At 44.8% G+C, this 19,703-nt stretch overlaps 1 protein-coding gene and 1 pseudogene across 1 annotated transcript; one reads left to right on the top strand and one right to left on the bottom strand.

The window, feature by feature from the left end:
- The first annotated feature begins 2,438 nt into the window (after positions 1-2,438).
- LOC136449513 (ABC transporter C family member 3-like) lies at positions 2,439-6,947 on the top strand. The gene is given in 11 exon segments (XM_066449554.1): positions 2,439-3,500; positions 3,581-3,667; positions 3,750-4,379; positions 4,461-4,625; positions 4,701-4,995; positions 5,103-5,317; positions 5,469-5,531; positions 5,533-5,775; positions 5,881-5,944; positions 6,095-6,334; positions 6,424-6,947. Coding segments are annotated over 11 exon segments (3,165 nt in total). The 5' UTR covers positions 2,439-2,441; the 3' UTR covers positions 6,528-6,947.
- Positions 6,948-7,528: 581 nt separating this feature from the next.
- On the bottom strand, positions 7,529-8,992 carry LOC136449514 (transcription factor HY5-like; annotated as a pseudogene).
- Positions 8,993-19,703: the final 10,711 nt, after the last annotated feature.

Raw genomic sequence — 19,703 nt, 5'->3', positions numbered from 1 at the left:
ATAAGGCGATAGCTAGGGAAAGCGCCGAGGACGTGGCAACGGTGGTCGGGGCGCCTCCTCCTCCTTCTTCTTCCTCCTTCTTCCTCCTCCTCCTCTTCCTCCTTCTTCCTCCTTCTTTCTCCTCTCCTCCTCTCCTCCTCCTCTCTTTCTCCTCCTCCTCCGGCGCGGCGCAGGGGGGCGGCGACGGCGCTAGTGCGGGCAGGGGCGACGGTGGTGTGGGCGTGGGCGGCGGCGGCGGCGCTGGCACGGTCAACTGCCTACATGTGTGCGGTGTGTGTGGGCCGGCAGGGTTAAATCCCCCCTTTGCCGAGTGCCCCCGATCTGGCACTTGGCAAAGTATTTTTATTTTTTTAATTCTCTGCCGAGTGCCACCTGGCCTGGCACTCGGCAAAGAGTTTTTTTCAAATTCTTTGCCGAATGCCAAACATCCTGGCACTCGACAAAGAGGCTCCTTTGCCGAGCGCCAAACGCAGACACTCGGCAAACCATTTTTATTTTTCTTCTTCTTGTCCCCTAAACTTTTTCTGTAGTCCTCATACAATACCTGGTACTCCATATTCCAATGTGGCACATTTCTTGGACTTTTTCTATATTTCTTTAATTTATTTCATTTAATTGAATTTTCTTGGATAATTCAAATTATAACTGCTAGTCATTCGAATAATAAAAAATGAATGGGAAAATGATATTCATGTTATTTAGTATAATGTGAGGCTGTATCTAGAAATAGACCACCAATTTTGAACATCTTGTTCACGAAACATGACCACGAACTTGCGGTCGAGTTATTTTTAAATTCTATAAAAAGCAAACGAAGACCGAAAATTTTGAAACTTGTCGAGATGTCATGATATCATATGTGGAGGCTGTGTGATAAAAAATTGAAGAGGTTTCACGTAAGTTTGTCACATACGATGCTTACCACCTCGTCGACGTCTTCACGAAATCATGAAACTTCTTCAGAGATTCTTCGGTTTGCAAGCATCGTACATGATAACTTGCGACGGTCAACTGCCTACGTGTGTGCGGTGTGTGTGGGCCGGCAGGGTTAAATCCCCCCTTTGCCGAGTGCCCCTAATCTTGGCACTTGGCAAAGTATTTTTTATTTTTTTAATTCTCTGCCGAGTGCCACCTGGCCTGGCACTCGGCAAAGAGTTTTTTTAATTCTTTGCCGAGTGCCAGACATCCTGGCACTCGACAAGAGGCTCCTTTACCGAGTGCCAAACGCAGACACTCGGCAAACCATTTTTATTTTTCTTCTTCTTGTCCCCAAACTTTTTTCTGTAGTCCTCATACAATACCTGGTACTCATGTTCCAATGTGGCACATTTCTCAGACTTTTTCTATATTTCTTTAATTTATTTTATTTAATTAAATTTCTTGGATAATTCAAATTATAACTGCTAGTCATTCGAATAATGAAAAAATGAATGAAAAATGATATTCATGTTATTTAGTATAATATGAGGCTGTATCTAGGAACAGACCACCAATTTTCGAACATCTTGTTCACGAAACATGACCACGAACTTACGATCAAGTTATTTTTAAATTCTATAAAAAACAAACAAAGATCGAAAATTTTGAAACTTGTCGAGATGTCATGATATCATATGTGGAGGCTGTGAATAAAAAATTGAGGAGGTTTCACGTAAGTTTGTCACATTACGATGCTTACCACCTCGTCGACGTCTTCACGAAATCATGAAACTTCTTCGGAGATTCTTCAGTTTGCAAGCATCGTACATGATAACTTGCACGAAACCTTCTCAAATTTTTATCATAGCCTCCATATATGATATCACGACATCTTGACAAGTTTCATGATTTTCGAACTTCGTTTGCTTTTCATAGAATTTAAAAACAACTCGACCGTAAGTTCGTGGTCATGTTTCGTGAACAAGATGTTCGAAATTGATGGTCTGTTCATAGATACGGCCTCACATTATACTAAATAACATGAATATCATTTTTTCATTTCATTTTTTCATTATTCGAATGACTAGCATGTTATAATTTGAATTATCCAAGAAAATTCAATTAAATGAAATAAATTAAAGAAATATAGAAAAAGTCCGAAAATGTGCCACATTGGAACATGGAGTACCAGGTATTGTATGAGGACTGCAGAAAAAGTTTGAGGTCAAAAGTGAAAAAAATATAGTTTGTCGAGTGTTAAAAAATGGACACTCGGCAAATCACCGCTTTGCCGAGTGTCAGGAGAAGATACTCGGCAAAGGGTTAACGGCGGCGGCCCTTTGCCGAATGTTCTGGTTGCCGAGTGTCCGACACTCGGTAAACCTGGTCTTTGCCGAGTGTTATTGTTTGCCGAGTGCTCGGCACTCAGCAAACCACCTCTTTGTCGAGTGTCAATTGTTGCCCGAGTGCTTTCTCTCTAGCACTCGACAAATAGCCTCTTTCTGGTGCCGTTGCAAGTGGGCATGGCGCTGTTCATCCTGTACTCTACCCTCGGGCTCGCTTCCCTCGCCGCACTTGGAGCCACCGTGGTCGTCATGCTTGCCAATGTGCCTCCTGGGCGAATGCAGGAGAAGTTCCAGCAGAAGCTCATGGACTGCAAGGATATCAGGATGAAGGCAACGTCTGAGATCCTGCGCAACATGCGGATTCTGAAGCTGCAGGGGTGGGAGATGAAGTTCTTGTCCAAGATCATTGAGTTGAGGAAGACAGAGACAAATTGGCTGAAGAAATACCTCTACACGTCGACTTTGGTTACCTTTGTGTTCTGGGGGGCCCCGACTTTCGTTGCTGTGGTGACCTTTGGGGCGTGCATGCTCATGGGGATTCCATTGGAGTCAGGGAAAGTGCTTTCTGCTTTGGCCACGTTCCGCGTGCTGCAGGAGCCAATATACAACCTTCCTGACACGATCTCAATGGTGATCCAGACCAAGGTGTCTCTGGACAGGATAGCATCATTCCTATGTCTTGAGGAATTGCCGACTGATGCTGTGCAGAGGTTGCCAAATGGTAGTTCAGATGTTGCAATTGAGGTCACCAACGGGTGCTTCTCCTGGGATGCCTCACCGGAATTGCCAACGCTGAAGGACCTGAACTTCCAAGCTCAGCAAGGCATGCGTGTTGCAGTTTGTGGGACAGTGGGCTCTGGTAAATCGAGCTTGCTATCTTGCATTCTTGGTGAGATCCCAAAGCTGTCAGGAGAGGTTAAGATTTGCGGGATGACGGCTTATGTCAGCCAGTCAGCATGGATACAGAGTGGCAAAATTCAGGACAACATATTGTTTGGCAAGGAGATGGACATGGACAAATATGAAAGAGTCCTTGAGTCGTGTTCACTGAAGAAAGACTTGGAGATCTTGCCATTCGGTGACCAAACTGTCATCGGGGAGCGAGGGATCAACCTGAGTGGTGGGCAGAAGCAAAGGATTCAGATAGCCCGCGCTTTGTATCAGGAAGCAGACATCTATTTGTTCGATGACCCATTCAGTGCTGTTGATGCTCATACAGGGTCCCACCTTTTCAAGGTACACAATTTGTTATACTTAAGCTTAACCTTTTATGTTCAGTAGAAGTTTCAAACACTGGTGCCTGCTTATTTTTGCAGGAATGCTTGCTCGGGGCTCTGTCTTCAAAAACAGTAGTTTATGTTACTCATCAGATTGAATTCCTACCGGCAGCTGACCTTATTTTGGTGAGAATTTTATTGGTAAAACTTCCATCCATTATTCATTGCAATAAAACGGATGCCTCTCCTTACTAGGACTGTGTTGTAGGTGATGAAAGATGGCAAAATAGCACAAGCAGGAAAATACAATGAAATACTTGGTTCAGGAAAAGAGTTCATGGAGCTAGTTGGTGCACACAAGGATGCACTCGCAGAATTGGACACAATCGATGCTGCAAACGGAAGCAACGAGGGATCCCCTTCCAGAGGTACAGCAAAACTGACCAGATCTCTATCGTCAGCTGAGAAGAAAGATAAACAGGACGAAGGGAACAATCAGAGTGGACAGCTGGTGCAGGAAGAAGAAAGAGAGAAAGGCAAGGTTGGGTTTTGGGTCTACTGGAAGTACCTCACCTTAGCTTATAAGGGTGCACTTGTACCGTTAGTGTTGCTTGGACAGCTACTTTTCCAAGTCTTACAAATTGGGAGCAATTACTGGATGGCTTGGGCTGCTCCCGTCTCAAAGGACGTTGAGCCTCCAGTGAGCATGTCAACACTGATATATGTCTATATCGCATTGGCTGTTGGAAGCTCGTTGTGCGTCCTCCTAAGAGCGTTGTTTCTTGTAACAGCCTCATACAAGACAGCGACTCTATTATTCGACAAGATGCACATGTCCATATTTAGAGCTCCTATGTCTTTCTTTGATTCCACTCCGAGTGGGCGCATCTTGAACAGAGTAAGTCATCTTCATGTGAACAATTTCGCAAGTTCTACTTATTTTCTTGGACTATGCTAACAGATGCTTCAAACTTTTCAGGCTTCCACTGATCAGAGCGAAGTGGACACCAGCATTGCATACCAGATGGGTTCTGTTGCATTTGCTGTCATACAACTTGTTGGAATCATTGCTGTGATGTCTCAGGTTGCATGGCAGGTGTTTGTTGTTTTCATTCCTGTAGTTGCTACCTGTTTCTGGTATCAGGTACGATTGGCCACCTTTATCCCCTTCATCATAGATCTAGTCATAGGTATCTAATTGACCTGCCTTTTTTTGCAGCGATACTACATTGATACAGCCAGGGAGCTGCAAAGGCTAGTAGGTGTTTGCAAAGCTCCTATCATACAGCATTTTGCAGAATCAATAACAGGATCAACCACCATCAGAAGTTTTGGCAAGGAAAATCAGTTTGTATCGGCAAATAGCCATCTAATGGATGCCTACTCCAGACCGAAATTCTACAATGCTGGAGCGATGGAATGGCTTTGCTTTCGCCTGGATGTGCTGTCATCTCTTACATTTGCATTCTCTTTAATATTCTTGATCAATCTACCCACGGGTTTCATCGATCCAGGTATCACATCAGTTTTGAACAGTGTTTGTTGTTCCACTCAATTGTTTGTTAATAAAAATGGTCTGAGTTGAAGAGAGCTTGTAACTAACATTACATCCTACTTTCAGGAATTGCTGGTCTTGCAGTCACATATGGGCTTAACCTGAACATGCTGCAAGCACGGGTTGTCTGGAGCATGTGCACTTTGGAGAACAAGATTATATCAGTAGAGAGAATTCTGCAATATATAAGCATTCCTGCAGAGCCACCTCTTTCCATGTCAGAAGATAAGCTGGCTCATAACTGGCCATCCGAAGGAGAAATTCAGCTCCACGACCTCCATGTAAATCCTCTTTTTTCTGCATTGCAATGTTGTTCTGAAGAAGCTGCATGATTCCTCATTGTTATTGAACTGACATAAATCAAGTCTGGTAAAAAGACAGCGAAAGAACTATTTTAGGTGCAATGTGCCCTTAACTTCTAGTTTGATGCAGGTGAAATATGCCCCGCAGCTGCCATTTGTTCTGAAGGGACTTACAGTCACCTTCCCTGGAGGACCTGAAGACCGGTATTGTTGGAAGAACAGGAAGCGGCAAATCCACCCTTATACAGGCTCTTTTCCGTATCGTGGACCCAACTATTGGCCAGATACTAATAGACGGCGTCGACATTTGCACCATTGGTCTGCACGATCTGAGATCTAGACTGAGCATCATTCCACAAGAGCCAACCATGTTTGAGGGGACTGTGAGAAGTAACCTTGACCCTCTTGGGGAGTACACTGACAGTCAAATCTGGGAGGTAATTTCACCTTTCATATGCTCAAGGCTTGCCATTTGTTACATTACACTCTCACATAACAATTTTAGCTAAGTTGCAGCATCCATCTGTTACTCTTGATTCCAGGCCTTGGATTGCTGTCAGTTAGGTGATGAGGTGAGGAGGAAGGAACACAAGCTTGACTCACCAGGTCCAACACTACAGTAGTTCTTTTCTTCCACACTTTTCACATCCCACACTATTCACATTCCTAGCCTAGCACTAGGTTCCAAAAAATGCAGAAGGTGCGCATGTTCCCGTTGATAATATTCTGAAGTCCTCTCAATCTGTTGGGTTGCAGTGATAGAGAACGGCGAGAACTGGAGCGTGGGTCAGCGTCAGCTTGTATGCCTTGGTAGGGTAATCCTGAAGCGGAGCAAGATCGTCGTCCTGGACGAAGCCACCGCTTCAGTGGACACCGCAACAGACAACCTGATCCAGAAGACGCTTCGGCAGCAATTCTCGGAGGCGACGGTCATCACCATCGCGCACAGGATCACGTCGGTCCTCGACAGCGACATGGTCCTTCTCCTCGACAACGGTTAGCGCCACGCAAACCACCCGCCTAATTTCATTTTTTAACTTTGTTGTTTTTTTTTTTTGTTCTGACGCCGTGATGCTGCTTTGCAGGTGTGGCCGTGGAGCGCGACACGCCGGCCAAGCTGCTGGAGAACAAGTCGTCGCTCTTCTCCAAGCTCGTCGCGGAATACACGATGAGGTCGACGCACACGTAGCTAGCAACTGAAAAAGTTGTTCGTCGTGCTGCTTTCTTTGCTCCACGCCGTTTGAGGCTGGCACCTGGGGCAGGCTGACTCGTACCACGCCGGCAGATTTTTATGGGTCGCCGGTGAGGCAGATTTACTAGTCGATGATGCCGAAAAAATTAATACCGATCGCGCGCGTTATCTCTAATATAGAGAGCTAGCGCTAATCTGATTGTCGTAACGTTGGGGAGCTGAGGTTCAGAAGAGGTAAGGACTTCAGGTGATTAGAAAGTTGATGGTTAGTAGTGTTCACTCTGAGCATACTTAGCGCCCATCAAGAATATCATGATCTTTGGCCACGTAGCAGGAATGTTTGAAAGATTTTTGTAATACCGTTATTCGAAACTCCTACGCTACGCCTGAATAAAATAGTGAAGTGTTTGCACGTTATTAGCGAACAAAACGGAACAGCATTCGACAGACAAAGCTGTTGATCTCATGCTGATTTTATTCTTCTTTTTTATTTACGATGAGAGCCTGTGAATGAAGAGAGCAAGTCGTGCAGGAGTGCGGAGAGGTTTTACACCGCCGCGTTGCTTTCGCCAAGTCCCGATCCCTTTGAAACAATTGAGATGCAAATGGTGTCCCCTTCAGCAGATTCTTCAGCCAACCACCGTATGGGCGCATGGCATGTGCATCCATGCCCAAAAAGCTTGCCCAAAGGTGTACATGTGTCTCATGTTGCAAGCCACGCCGGACACGTAGAGACCACAAACAGCTTTATGCTCAAAGCCTCAAACCGTCACAAGTTAAGCAACGAGAAAAAGGACGCTGAATTCACGAAGTAATCAAGTATGCATGCTGTTTGCATCGGCCTGAAGAAGAGCACCCAAGATTCCTAATGCAGATTCCAGCACCAGTTGCTGAATTCTCTCACAAGTATGTATGACGTGTGTGATTGTTATCACGTTTTCCCTGCGCAACAGTTTATATGCTCCTTCGGTGACCCTTTTTAAGTTTTCTCCAAGAAGTGAAAGCATAAGGCTCTGGCACGGTGGTAATCTTGAATTGAATTGCCAAACCGCACGGCTGAATTACAGTACAGTACAATGGGAAAATTACACTGACACCCTACCAAGAAATTAACTACCAGTAGTGGTGAGTAGTCCTACCAACGGGCGGAGAGACGGGATTGCTACGTAACAACAGTTAAAACAGTGCATCAGCGAGGCAGACGAACACAAGCACGGTAGAAAAGAAGAAAAGGAGAAGACGACGTCATCAGCAACAGCAACACGCCAACAATGGTCAGATCAGGCGAGCGCGAGCACGGACCAGGTCCCTCTCTCATTCTCATCAGCTCTTGGCGAAGTGGTGCTTCTTGCCGCCGTCTCCGCCCTTGCCGCCGCCGCTCCTCTTGCTCGCGTGCGCCGTCGTGTTCTTCAGAATCTGCGCGGCGGGAGCACCAGGCGGGTCAGTCGGTCAGAACGAGAGGAACGCCTCGGAGCTCAGATCGAACCGCGGAAACGAATGGGGGGACGGACGGAGGCGAGGCGGCACCTGGCGGAGCGTGTTGTTCTCGTTCTGGAGCGTGGACACCCGCTGCTCGAGCTCGGCATTGCGGAGCTCCAGGTCCTTGGCCTTCGCCTCCAGCTCCGTCAGGTACGCCTTCTTCCGCTCCCGCGCCTGCTGCGCGGACACGCGGTTCCGCAGCAGGCGCTTCAGCCGGTTCTGCTCCTTGTCCCCCGCGGTGCGGCCGCGCTTCTTCCCGGCCGCCGGAGGCTGCGCCCCCGCGGCCGCCGCCAGCTGCCCCTGCTTGCCGTCCTCCTTGGGGCGCTCGTCCGAGCCCGCGCCCGACGAGGCCGACGCCGACGCGCCGACCATCTCCGGCACCCGCCGTATCTCCTCCTCGCTCTCCACCCCTGCAGTGGCATGCGCGCAGCGGCAACTTCAGCTGACGAAACCAAAAACAATAAATGATGCAGGAAATCTGAGAGGGTGGTGCATGGGTTGGGCGCGGCACGTACCTCCTTCCCTGAGGTTGTTGGGGGCGGAGCTGGAGGAGCGCTCGCTGCTGGAGGGGAGCGAGCTCGTGGTGCTCGTCTTCGCCTGCTGCTTCTCGTGCTCCTGCTCCTGCGCCGCCATCTTCCTCCTCCTCTCCTCCCCACTCCAAGAACAGATCAGGATCTCCTTCCTCCCGCGCACCACTCCTGCTCGGACTCCGCCTCCTCCCCGAGAAAAATCGAATCTTTGCGCACGCCAAGGGACAGGAGACAAGGGGGGAGGGGAAGAAAAGCAGATGCAGATCGGACGAGAGAGAGGACGAGAGAAGAGAAGAGAGGAGAGGAGAGGAGAGAGAGAGTCTGTGTGCGGGACGGGAACGGGAGAGCGGAAGAGGTGGGCGGGGACAGAAATGGAGGTCGGTGGGGTTGGGGGGTTTTGGATGAGACGCCATCCCCGCCGTGCACGGCACCCACCATCCTACGGCCGGGGCCGGGGAAGCGTGGCGCGGCGTGGCACCATACACGCCTCCACCGCATCTGACGGCGACCTCTTGAACGCGTAGCTGCGTGTCCATCCCTCCGATCAAGCCCCTTTGTGACTTCCAAATCACGCGCCTCGTCTATTGGCTGCCACAAAACTTTCCTATAATCGTGTTAAAGCAACTTGAGAAGTGCCCTCCTCAATCAAGAAACCCACGACAAATCGCTGTTGGTACCGTAACTAAGTCTTTTTTTAGACGAAAGAAAAATTTATTAGATTATAGCTGAGTATACGATCATATTATACGCACTCTGGAATACATTACGTGTATCTAGAAACTGATCATCTAAATTGTATTCACGCTTTGTATAGCTCCAAATCCCAAATCCAAATCTGTATGATGATTCATATGGACGACCGCACAGGCAAACACTCGGCAAAATGCCTGAGAATAGATGCTCAACGAACGATGGCCAACATCCTTACGGGCGGAGTTGAGAAACTTCTTATTTCTTGTGTCTTCCTTCTTCTTCTTTCTGCCACCAGAGAATAGGGAAAATCGATCTGAAACTTAATCTCCCTAGCCCTTCGTCGTGGTCAGATCTAACCACAAAAAACGGAGAAGAGAAAGAAGAAAATTATTCCATAGCGGTGACATCATATCCGCCTTGATGTCGCCGTCCGAAAAAACAAGTCTCCATGTCGTCATGCCGAAGAAGTTACTGACACCGTTGTCATCCTCATCTTCAATAGAGCCGCCGTAGAGAAAATGAATCCACCCTACCAAGAAACTTGGCATTGAGAGACCCTAACCCTAATATTCGATCTACTAGGAAACTTACTAAAAACTATGGATCCCCACTCCCTCTGACCTCCGCCGAGATGCCAGAGGGGAAGGGAGGGGGACCAATGGTGGAGGCAAGGGGCGGCGGCTCTCGCTGAGTCATGAGTCTGGCATAGGGAGAAAAACTTAACTAACTCAGTCTCCGGTCGCACTACCGACAGAGTTCACAACTCCTTGAGATTTCTACACAGTATTAATGGAGACTATGTACGTTCCCAAAATTTTTGCCAAGGCGAAGCACTGCCTAAACGTTCAACCATCGACATGGGGGATCGGGGGTCCTTGGGGAAGGAGAAGGAGGTGTATGAGGAGGATGTGACCAATATTAGAGGAGAGGATTGAAGCCTTGAATTTGCAAGGAGAGGAGGAAGTTGATCTTGACTTCTCGGAGGACACTACCGGATTCAGCTTCTTTGCCGAGTGCCATATACACTCGGCAAAGCCTTTGTCGAGTATTACACTCGGCAAAGGGCGCTCGATAAATAGTTTATCGGCAAAGACCTCTTTGCCGAGTGTACTTTATCGGGCACTTTGCCGAGTGCTAATCTGACACTCGGCAAAGAAAAGTCGTCGTGACGGCGAGCGCCACCGTGACGGTGGCTTTTCTGAGTGTCAAGGTCAAGCACTCGGCAAAGGTCGCCGCTTTACCGAGCGCCGTTGACTCAGACACTCGGCAAGGGTGGCCACTGTGCCGAGTGCCACTGGCAAGACACTCGGCAAAGATAGCATATTTGCCGAGTATCCTATCAAGACACTCGGCAAACATGCGACCTTTGCCGAGTGCCTGGCCCGTGGCACTCGGCAAATCTATGATGTTTGTCGAGTGTAATGGCCTTTGGACTCGGCAAAGTATGTTTTTAGGTAGTCACTTTGTCGAGTGTCATGGCCATTGCACTTGGCAAAGTGACTGAAAACATCCTTTTTATTTGTTTTTTACATCCCATCCAAACAAACAGAAGATATATATAACAAACATCACCAACATCACATATATATCATCAACAACACATATATATCACCAACACCATATGTATATCACAAACGTCATATATATCACAAACGTCGCATGTCTCACAATATATCACAAATAAGTTCACAAGTAATCCAAATGCTCCATCATCTACAACCACAATTGCAAATACAAGTACCATTAACAACCACAAGTATCATCATCAAGATGGCCAATGAGACTAATTTGGTGAAGGATTCGCTGAAGCATGAGGGTCGTTCGATGCCGTCGATTGATTTTGCACAAAGGAGAAGAGATTGCATGTGTGAGACAAGATAAATATATACCATACATGAATAAAACTTTCATACTCTACTAGGTTTGACCGTAAGCATGAACATACAAACTAAAACATTTATACTCACTAGGAGTAGAATAGTGAGAAGGTGGAGGTGGAGGTGGAGCGAATAGCAAAGGTGGCGGAACTACACCCATAGCGGCGCCAAGACTTTACATGTACTGAAGAATCTCTGCTATCCTCCGCTGCTTCGGCCTCCCTGCTCGGCCTCCACCCTCTCCATCTTCGCTAGGCGACGCTGTGCAGGCAGACCCGTAGCGGCGAGGAAGGCGATCAGAGTTGCCGAGGTACTCCGGCTCCGCTCCGACGGGCTCTTCTCTGTAAAAAAAGAAACATAAAATTGTCAATACAAAATTTCGGCAGCACCTCCCCTGCACGGTGAGGTTTCCAAAACCTGCAAGAAAACCAATGGCACGATGGCTGACATGCACATATAGGAAAAAGTCTACTTAACCCCTCCCCACCTTTCATACTTGGTCTACTTCATCCTCCAACTATGAAACCGTCTGTTTTACCCCTCTGAACTTTCTAAAACCATCTATTTTACCCCCTGGGCGGTTTTCAGCGGCGGTTTGCTACAGTAACAGCGGGTCTGCTACAGCAACGGTGGGTTTGCTACAGTGTCGGTATGCTTTATTACAATTTTTTTGTAGCTTTAGATTAATTAGAAAATCTAATTTTGTCTGTAATTAATTAGAATTTATCTATAACTAAGTTATACATAGTCCAATGAGTACGAATTTTTACTATAATTCAAACATACAATAATTAGCGTATCATAAAAATTTTACCACAATTGAACCATAGAAGCTGCAGCTATGAATTATTTAATTAATTACAGATAAAATTAAATTTTCCAATTAATCTAAGGCTATAGTAAAAATTTTGTACTAAAGCATACCGTATTATATATTCACTATATAGATCTACTCATGTGGAGTTCAACAAAATTAGATTTTTTATTTTATGATTTTTCTATGATTTACTGTGTTTTTTCAAAGATTCACCGAAAATAAATAAAAAATTCAAACCCAGCGCTACTGTAGCAAACCCGCCGTTACTGTAGCAAAACCGCTGTCAAAAAATCGCCCGGGGGGTAAAATAGACGGTTTTAAAAAATTCAGAAGGGGTAAAATAGACGGTTTCATAGTTTGGGGGTGAAGTAGACCAAGTATGAAAGATGGGGGGTTAAGTAGACTTTTTCCTGCACATATATATGAACGGCATGATGGCCGACATGCACAAGATTATATCCAACCACATATATATAACAATATCACAACCACTCCTACGACTACCACCACTGCTACTCTACCACTACTACAACCACAACTACTAGTAATACTACGACGACGACGATGGTAGGGCATATCTAGTGGGCGTCGTAGGACGGCGGTGGTGAAGGGGCCAGGGCGCCGGTGGATAAGGCGACAGCTAGGAAAGCGCCGAGGACGTGGCAACGGTGGTCGGGGCGCCTCCTCCTTCTTCCTCCTTCCTCCTCCTCCTTCTCTTCCCCTTCTTCCTTCCTTCTTTCTCCTCTCCTCCTCTCCTCCTCCTCTCTTTCTCCTCCTCCTCCGGCGCGGCGCAGGGGGCGGCGGCGGCGCTAGCGCGGGCAGGGGCGACGGTGGCTGTGGGCGTGGGCGGCGGCGGCGGCGCTGGCACGGTCAACTGCCTACGTGTGTGCGGTGTGTGTGGGCCGGCAGGGTTAAATCCCCCCTTTGCCGAGTGCCCTCGATCTGGCACTTGGCAAAGTATTTTTATTTTTTTAATTCTCTGCCGAGTGCCACCTGGCCTGATACTCGGCAAAGAGCTTTTTTTCAAATTCTTTGCCGAGTGCCAGACGTCCTGGCACTCGACAAAGAGGCTCCTTTGCCGAGCGCCAAACGCAGACACTCGGCAAACCATTTTTATTTTTCTTCTTCTTGTCCCCTAAACTTTTTCTGTAGTCCTCATACAATACCTAGTACTCCATATTCCTAATGTGGCACATTTCTCGGACTTTTTCTATATTTCTTTAATTTATTTCATTTAATTGAATTTTCTTGGATAATTCAAATTATAACTGCTAGTCATTCGAATAATGAAAAAATGAATGGGAAAATGATATTCATGTTATTTAGTATAATGTGAGGCTGTATCTAGAAACTAGACCACCAATTTTGAACATCTTGTTCACGAAACATGACCACGAACTTGCGGTCGAGTTATTTTTAAATTCTATAAAAAGCAAACGAAGACCGAAAATTTTGAAACTTGTCGAGATGTCATGATATCATATGTGGAGGCTGTGATAAAAAATTGAAGAGGTTTCACGTAAGTTTGTCACATACGATGCTTACCACCTCGTCGACGTCTTCATGAAATCATGAAACTTCTTCGGAGATTCTTTGGTTTGCAAGCATCGTACATGATAACTTGCGACGGTCAACTGCCTACGTGTGTGCGGTGTGTGTGGGCCGGCAGGGTTAAATCCCCCCTTTGCCGAGTGCCCCTAATCTGGCACTTGGCAAAGTATTTTTTATTTTTTTAATTCTCTGCCGAGTGCCACCTGGCCTGGCACTCGGCAAAGAGTTTTTTTAATTCTTTGCCGAGTGCCAGACGTCCTGGCACTCGACAAAGAGGCTCCTTTGCCGAGTGCCAAACGCAGACACTCGGCAAACCATTTTTATTTTTCTTCTTCTTGTCCCCAAATTTTTTCTGTAGTTCTCATACAATACCTGGTACTCTATGTTCCAATGTGGCACATTTCTCGAACTTTTTCTATATTTCTTTAATTTATTTTATTTAATTAAATTTTCTTGGATAATTCAAATTATAACTGCTAGTCATTCGAATAATGAAAAAATGAATGGAAAAATGATATTCATGTTATTTAATATAATATGAGGCTGTATCTAGGAACAGACCACCAATTTCGAACATCTTGTTCACGAAACATGACCACGAACTAACGATCGAGTTATTTTTAAATTCTATAAAAAGCAAACAAAGATCGAAAATTTTGAAACTTGTCGAGATGTCATGATATCATATGTGGAGGCTGTAATAAAAAATTGAGGAGGTTTCACGTAAGTTTGTCACATACGATGCTTACCACCTCGTCGACGTCTTCACGAAATCATGAAACTTCTTCGGAGATTCTTCAGGTTTGCAAGCATCGTACATGATAACTTGCACGAAACCTTCTCAAATTTTTATCATAGCCTCCATATATGATATCACGACATCTTGACAAGTTTCATGATTTTCGAACTTCGTTTGCTTTTCATAGAATTTAAAAACAACTCGATCGTAAGTTCGTGGTCATGTTTCGTGAACAAGATGTTTCGAAATTGATGGTCTGTTCATAGATACGGCCTCACATTATACTAAATAACATGAATATCATTTTTTCTATTCATTTTTTCATTATTCGAATGACTAGCTGTTATAATTTGAATTATCCAAGAAAATTCAATTAAATGAAATAAATTAAAGAAATATAGAAAAAGTCCGAAAATGTGCCACATTGGAACATGGAGTACCAGGTATTGTATGAGGACTGCAGAAAAAGTTTGGAGGTCAAAAGTGAAAAAAATATAGTTTGTCGAGTGTTAAAAAATGACACTCGGCAAATCACCGCTTTGCCGAGTGTCAGGAGAAGACACTCGGCAAAGGGTTAACGGCGGCGGCCCTTTGCCGAAGTGTTCTGGTTTGCCGAGTGTCCGACACTCGGTAAACCTGGTCTTTGCCGAGTGTTATTGTTTGCCGAGTGCTCGGCACTCAGCAAACCACCTCTTTGTCGAGTGTCAATTGTTTGCCGAGTGCTTTCTCTCTAGCACTCGACAAATAGCCTCTTTGCCGAGCGCCCGATAAAAAACACTCGGCAAAGAAGCATCCCATCTTCTGCAGTTTTTGCAGATTACTGGGTCATGAGGTGGTGGAATATTGACTTCTACTTTCAGTTGGATTCCTTCGCTGGCTTGGAAATTCAGGACCTCAAACATTGGCTCCTCACAAAAAAGTTGTCTAGCGTCGCACTTTGGCTAGAAGTCTGAGATGCGCTATCACATTTCGTGCAGCAAACTAGGCAATGATGACAAAGTTATGGTTGTTCTTTAGTTGTTGTGCCGATATGTTTTGAGTAGTTTCCATGTACAATCATTGATGTTTTCGTGAGCAAGTTTCGGTTCTGGGTGTTCAGTTTCTCTTGGTAGGTTTGTCCTGTTCAAATTGCTTTTTCACGGAGCAGTGCTAATGAAGGTTTTTTCCCCTAGTTTCCTTCCATAAAAAGTGGCGTTAGTCATGTTTCTCGTTCTATCAGAGTTATCGAGAGAAATGTGACACATCTTTCCTAGTTGTATGATTTTGAGTCTACTTTTTCTCATAAATTGAACCAATTTTATTCTAGGGTAGGCAGAAATAAAAGCTTCCATCATCATTTCCCTCAGTAGATAAACTATACTTAATAGTATATTTTCCTCAGAAAAGAGTAAAAAAATACAACAATCTGTTAACACCGTTGTGACCACGTCTACCAGGTACCAGCTTCAAACGTTTCCTTCTTCGAAGGGGGTACGAAGCATGTGGAAATGGAACCCCAGCACCATTCACATGTATTGTATCAACTTGAGCGAAGAGTTAACACATGCTCCTCAGAGCCAAACAACAAGTTGGTTATGTGCTCATGAGTTACATACTAGTCAGTTCGTTGGAAGATCCTTGTCATAATTATGTGAAAGCAACTTATTCCCGAGAAGTTTGTGGACCCTTCTTACTTTTCCGTTTCAATTACTCCCTCCGTCTCTAAATAACTATCGTTTTGCTTCTCAAGAAACAACTTTGACTAAATATATATATAAATAATAATATTTATGGTACAAAATTAATATCATTAGATAGATCGTTGAATCTATTTTATAATAAATATATTTATTTGGAGTACAAATATTGCATGTATTTTCTATAAATCTAGTCAAATTTACGGTACGAAAATAAAAAAAACAACAATTAGCCAGGTGCAAATCAATGTCAGTCAGAGTACAGTGCCATAGTGGCCATAACTCAGTTTATGCCCAACTTCTCAATGCCATCTCAGCATTCCATCCAATGAAAAGACATTTTTGCACATATCTATAAGTTGCAATACTGCAGCAAACATGCACAATGAAAAGAAATGTGTAAATGGGACACTTCATCATTGTAAGGAAAAAGCAACTTTAGAAGTGCTTCAAAACAAAACTAGATACAAAGAAAAAAAAACAGATGGATGTGTGGATATCCAGCTTGGCCTTTCAAGCAATTAGCTCACTGAGAGTGACCACATTAAGTAGCAGAAAACTCGAGAATATGCAGGAAGGTCAACAAGCTCTGGCTGCATAATCTGATAATCCGGAACAGAATAGTGACAGGGACCTTACAAAACGAAGTCAATATAATAATTGTATGTAATCTAGTACTGGTTCAGGGTGTTCGGCTGGCTGGCCGGTCAGCCCACTCACAAAAGCACTGTTCATGTAAACAGTGTTTCTAGACAGAACAGTATTTCTCTCTCACAACAATCAGCCAGAACAGTATTTTGACTTATTTTTCAGTCCTACCGAACAGCTCCAATCTTATCTGGTCAACATGCAAAAATATTGCTCTTAAATAAAGTGGAGCACGAACTTAAATATACTGTTTGAGGACTTAAATGACCAAAAGAATGTGTGTAGTGGTCAAACCGGATCTCTAGTTTTGTCTTGAATCAACTTCAGACCAAAAGGCTGTCCCAAAGGCCACTCAAACTTGAACCCAGCATCCGGCATCCCCTTATTGCCAGGTAGTATATTACTCTCAAAGTTTACAGTTTAGGTCATATTTGGATCACACGGAAAATGAGAAAGAGGTGGGAAAATAAGGCGGCGGAGATCCAAAACTTTAGATTCTAGAATGAGATTTTATAATCCAACAATATGCCAAAATCTACTATTTAAAGATTTTTATTACTATGCAAAGGCAATAATCACTGTGCGAATATATAAGAACTAAACACCTCATATTTTTATCCAGAATTCAGATTATATATATATATATATATATATATATATATATATATATATATATATATATATATATATATATATATATATATATATTCAGTTCTTCACTATCTAGAATCTAGATTCTCAAATGAGACCCAAACATGCCTTCACATATCACTAGTACTATGGAAAAACTCATGATATATTTACTGCCAGCCATCTAATTTTGCTCTGGGATAGGTCATTATTAAGTACTTAATTTCTGAATTTTCCAAAAGGAGATCAGAAACAAACTTGTTTGGTCATCGGGAAAAGAAAGGCCACAAATATTGCATACGGTCCCGGCAATCATGCCAACTCCAACAAGTGGAAACCACTAACGAATAGCTTTATTACTAGTGGAAATTCCATTCTTCCTCCTCAGTCGTGTGCCCATACTCTTCTGCTAGTTCGTCTCAAGTCTGCATCATACACGCCACAGTTGCAGGCTTCCTCTAGTTTACACCAGTACAGGAGTACTATAGAAAGAGAGAAATGCAGAACAACAGTCCGACATACAAAACAAAAAACTTTATTGTAACCAACATCTGTTCAATTTCAATGTACAAACAATGCAACAATACCAGGTACTGTGCTGCTTGCAAGCATTTGAACACCAGAAGCCAAGAAGGTGAGATCAAATGTGCTGCGAGGCAATAACCACCCGTCCTCTTTTGCGTAGAAATTCTACGACTAATTGTTTAAGCAATAATTGGAGGAACCAAACTACCAAGTAGCAATAATTGGAGGAACAGCCAAACTACGACTCATTGCTCCCTGATCACTTGAACTTATCAGCCATGGAATAGTATTTTTCTCTCACAATAAATCAGCTTCAGCCGGCTTATCAGCCGCATAAACCATCAACCGATTAGTATTCGCATTTCTCATGATGATCCTATGTGAGATTTTTCAGCTTAGACTCTTCCAAAAATAATAATTTTCAGCTTAGAAGCTTTATGTCTCAACTGACAAAGGGAACTAGGCCAAAGTAGTCCAAAATATGCAAATTCATTGACTGGACTGGGTAAAATCATGAAATGGATTTGTTCTAACGGAAAAGATACGATGCTGCAGCATATCAGGCTAAGATAAGATGGCTTCTTTTTAACACGTGCCGAGTCACCAACAATACTCTGGCTGGTTTTGGTTGATCCCAAGCGGCATGGTTGTGTACAATTCAGAACGAGCTTGAAGTCAAAGTGTCAAACAAGAGCACCATATTCATGTAGAAGCATACAAGCAAGAGCACCATGTTCATGTACTCGTAATTACATATATGCTGCAATCTAGTAAGAGATGCGCAAACTCTATTATGTACATGATGGAAGGGTAGTCATTCAAGAATACAGCTTATGGGTGTAGGTAAGGAAAAAACACAGCAACACAGGAAGAAGAAACACACAAGCTTGTCCAAACTACAACTATACATCTCATCTAGCATCCATACACGAGTAACATAAACCTTTGCAGGCTCAAGGAAAACTGACGGTCCCTGTTCCCAGAGTAGACCAGCCTAGCTAGTACCTTCTGGGCTTAGATGGCCGTGAAGCTCCTGCCTTCCTGAAAATTCCGCAGAAGATGCAGCCAGGAACCTTGGGCGAAGGCGGGTCCAGAGCTGGGGCCTACACGCCGAGTACGGAAGCCCTGGCTGTTGTCGTCGTTGCGCCTGCGCTGCAGCCCAACGGAGCCAACGCTACGGGAGTGCCTCAGCTCCTTCAACTCCAGTGGCTGCGTCCTCATGGCTCCCTCTGGTTGCCGTCCTGTGACATGAGCCGCTCGTCCCAGACCAAGCCTGATGAGCCAGACCTCCTGAATGTTTGCGAAGATCTCTGCAGCCCTGCCATCCTCCTCCCTTCTCACTCTGCGGTTTGTGAGTGAACAGAGAGTTTGTATGGAGTAGGCGTGCAATGACTTGAGTGAGGGAGGAAGAGAATGATTTGGACCTAGCTAAATAAGAGACGTATCCACATCCACGGATTGGTGAAAAATCGGAAAATTGCCGAGATAAGGGGTCCGATGATGGCGACGGACCAAATATGCTTAATCGTTAACGATGTAAGTGAGGTTTGCCTGCACTCTGCAATGAGTTAAACTAAGACAAACCATCCGTGGATATGGCCTAATCTATGGTTGCGCTACCCCCGACTTGTGTTCTAACCTATCTAAACGCTGACGAAAGACGAGCCCAATGTGTCAACCACGGCAACTACTGCTATAGCCCGTAATCAGGCAATAATGCTATTCTCAATTCGCCGTCCATGGCAGTTAGCGTCACTGCAGCAAATTCACGTTACCAGCTCTGAACACAGACACGGTAGACCTCTCCGATTGACCATGACAACATCAAGTGAGGTCCAGGTAAGGCCAGGACGCTAACGGTCACTGAAAGAACCGTGTGGTAAGCAGTTCATGCGAACGGCAACAGAACAAAGCCTCCCTATCCAGGTTCCTCCCGGCTCTGTACCCGATCAAAAAAAGTTCCTCCCGGCTCCCACGATTACGACATCCACCAACGGCAACGTCCTAG

This window comes from Miscanthus floridulus, chromosome 5 (assembly GCF_019320115.1).
Source record: "Miscanthus floridulus cultivar M001 chromosome 5, ASM1932011v1, whole genome shotgun sequence".
Taxonomy (NCBI): Eukaryota; Viridiplantae; Streptophyta; class Magnoliopsida; order Poales; family Poaceae; genus Miscanthus; species Miscanthus floridulus.
The sequence above is the reverse complement of the archived record's forward strand: the minus strand, read 5'-3'. Positions and strand labels throughout refer to the sequence as shown.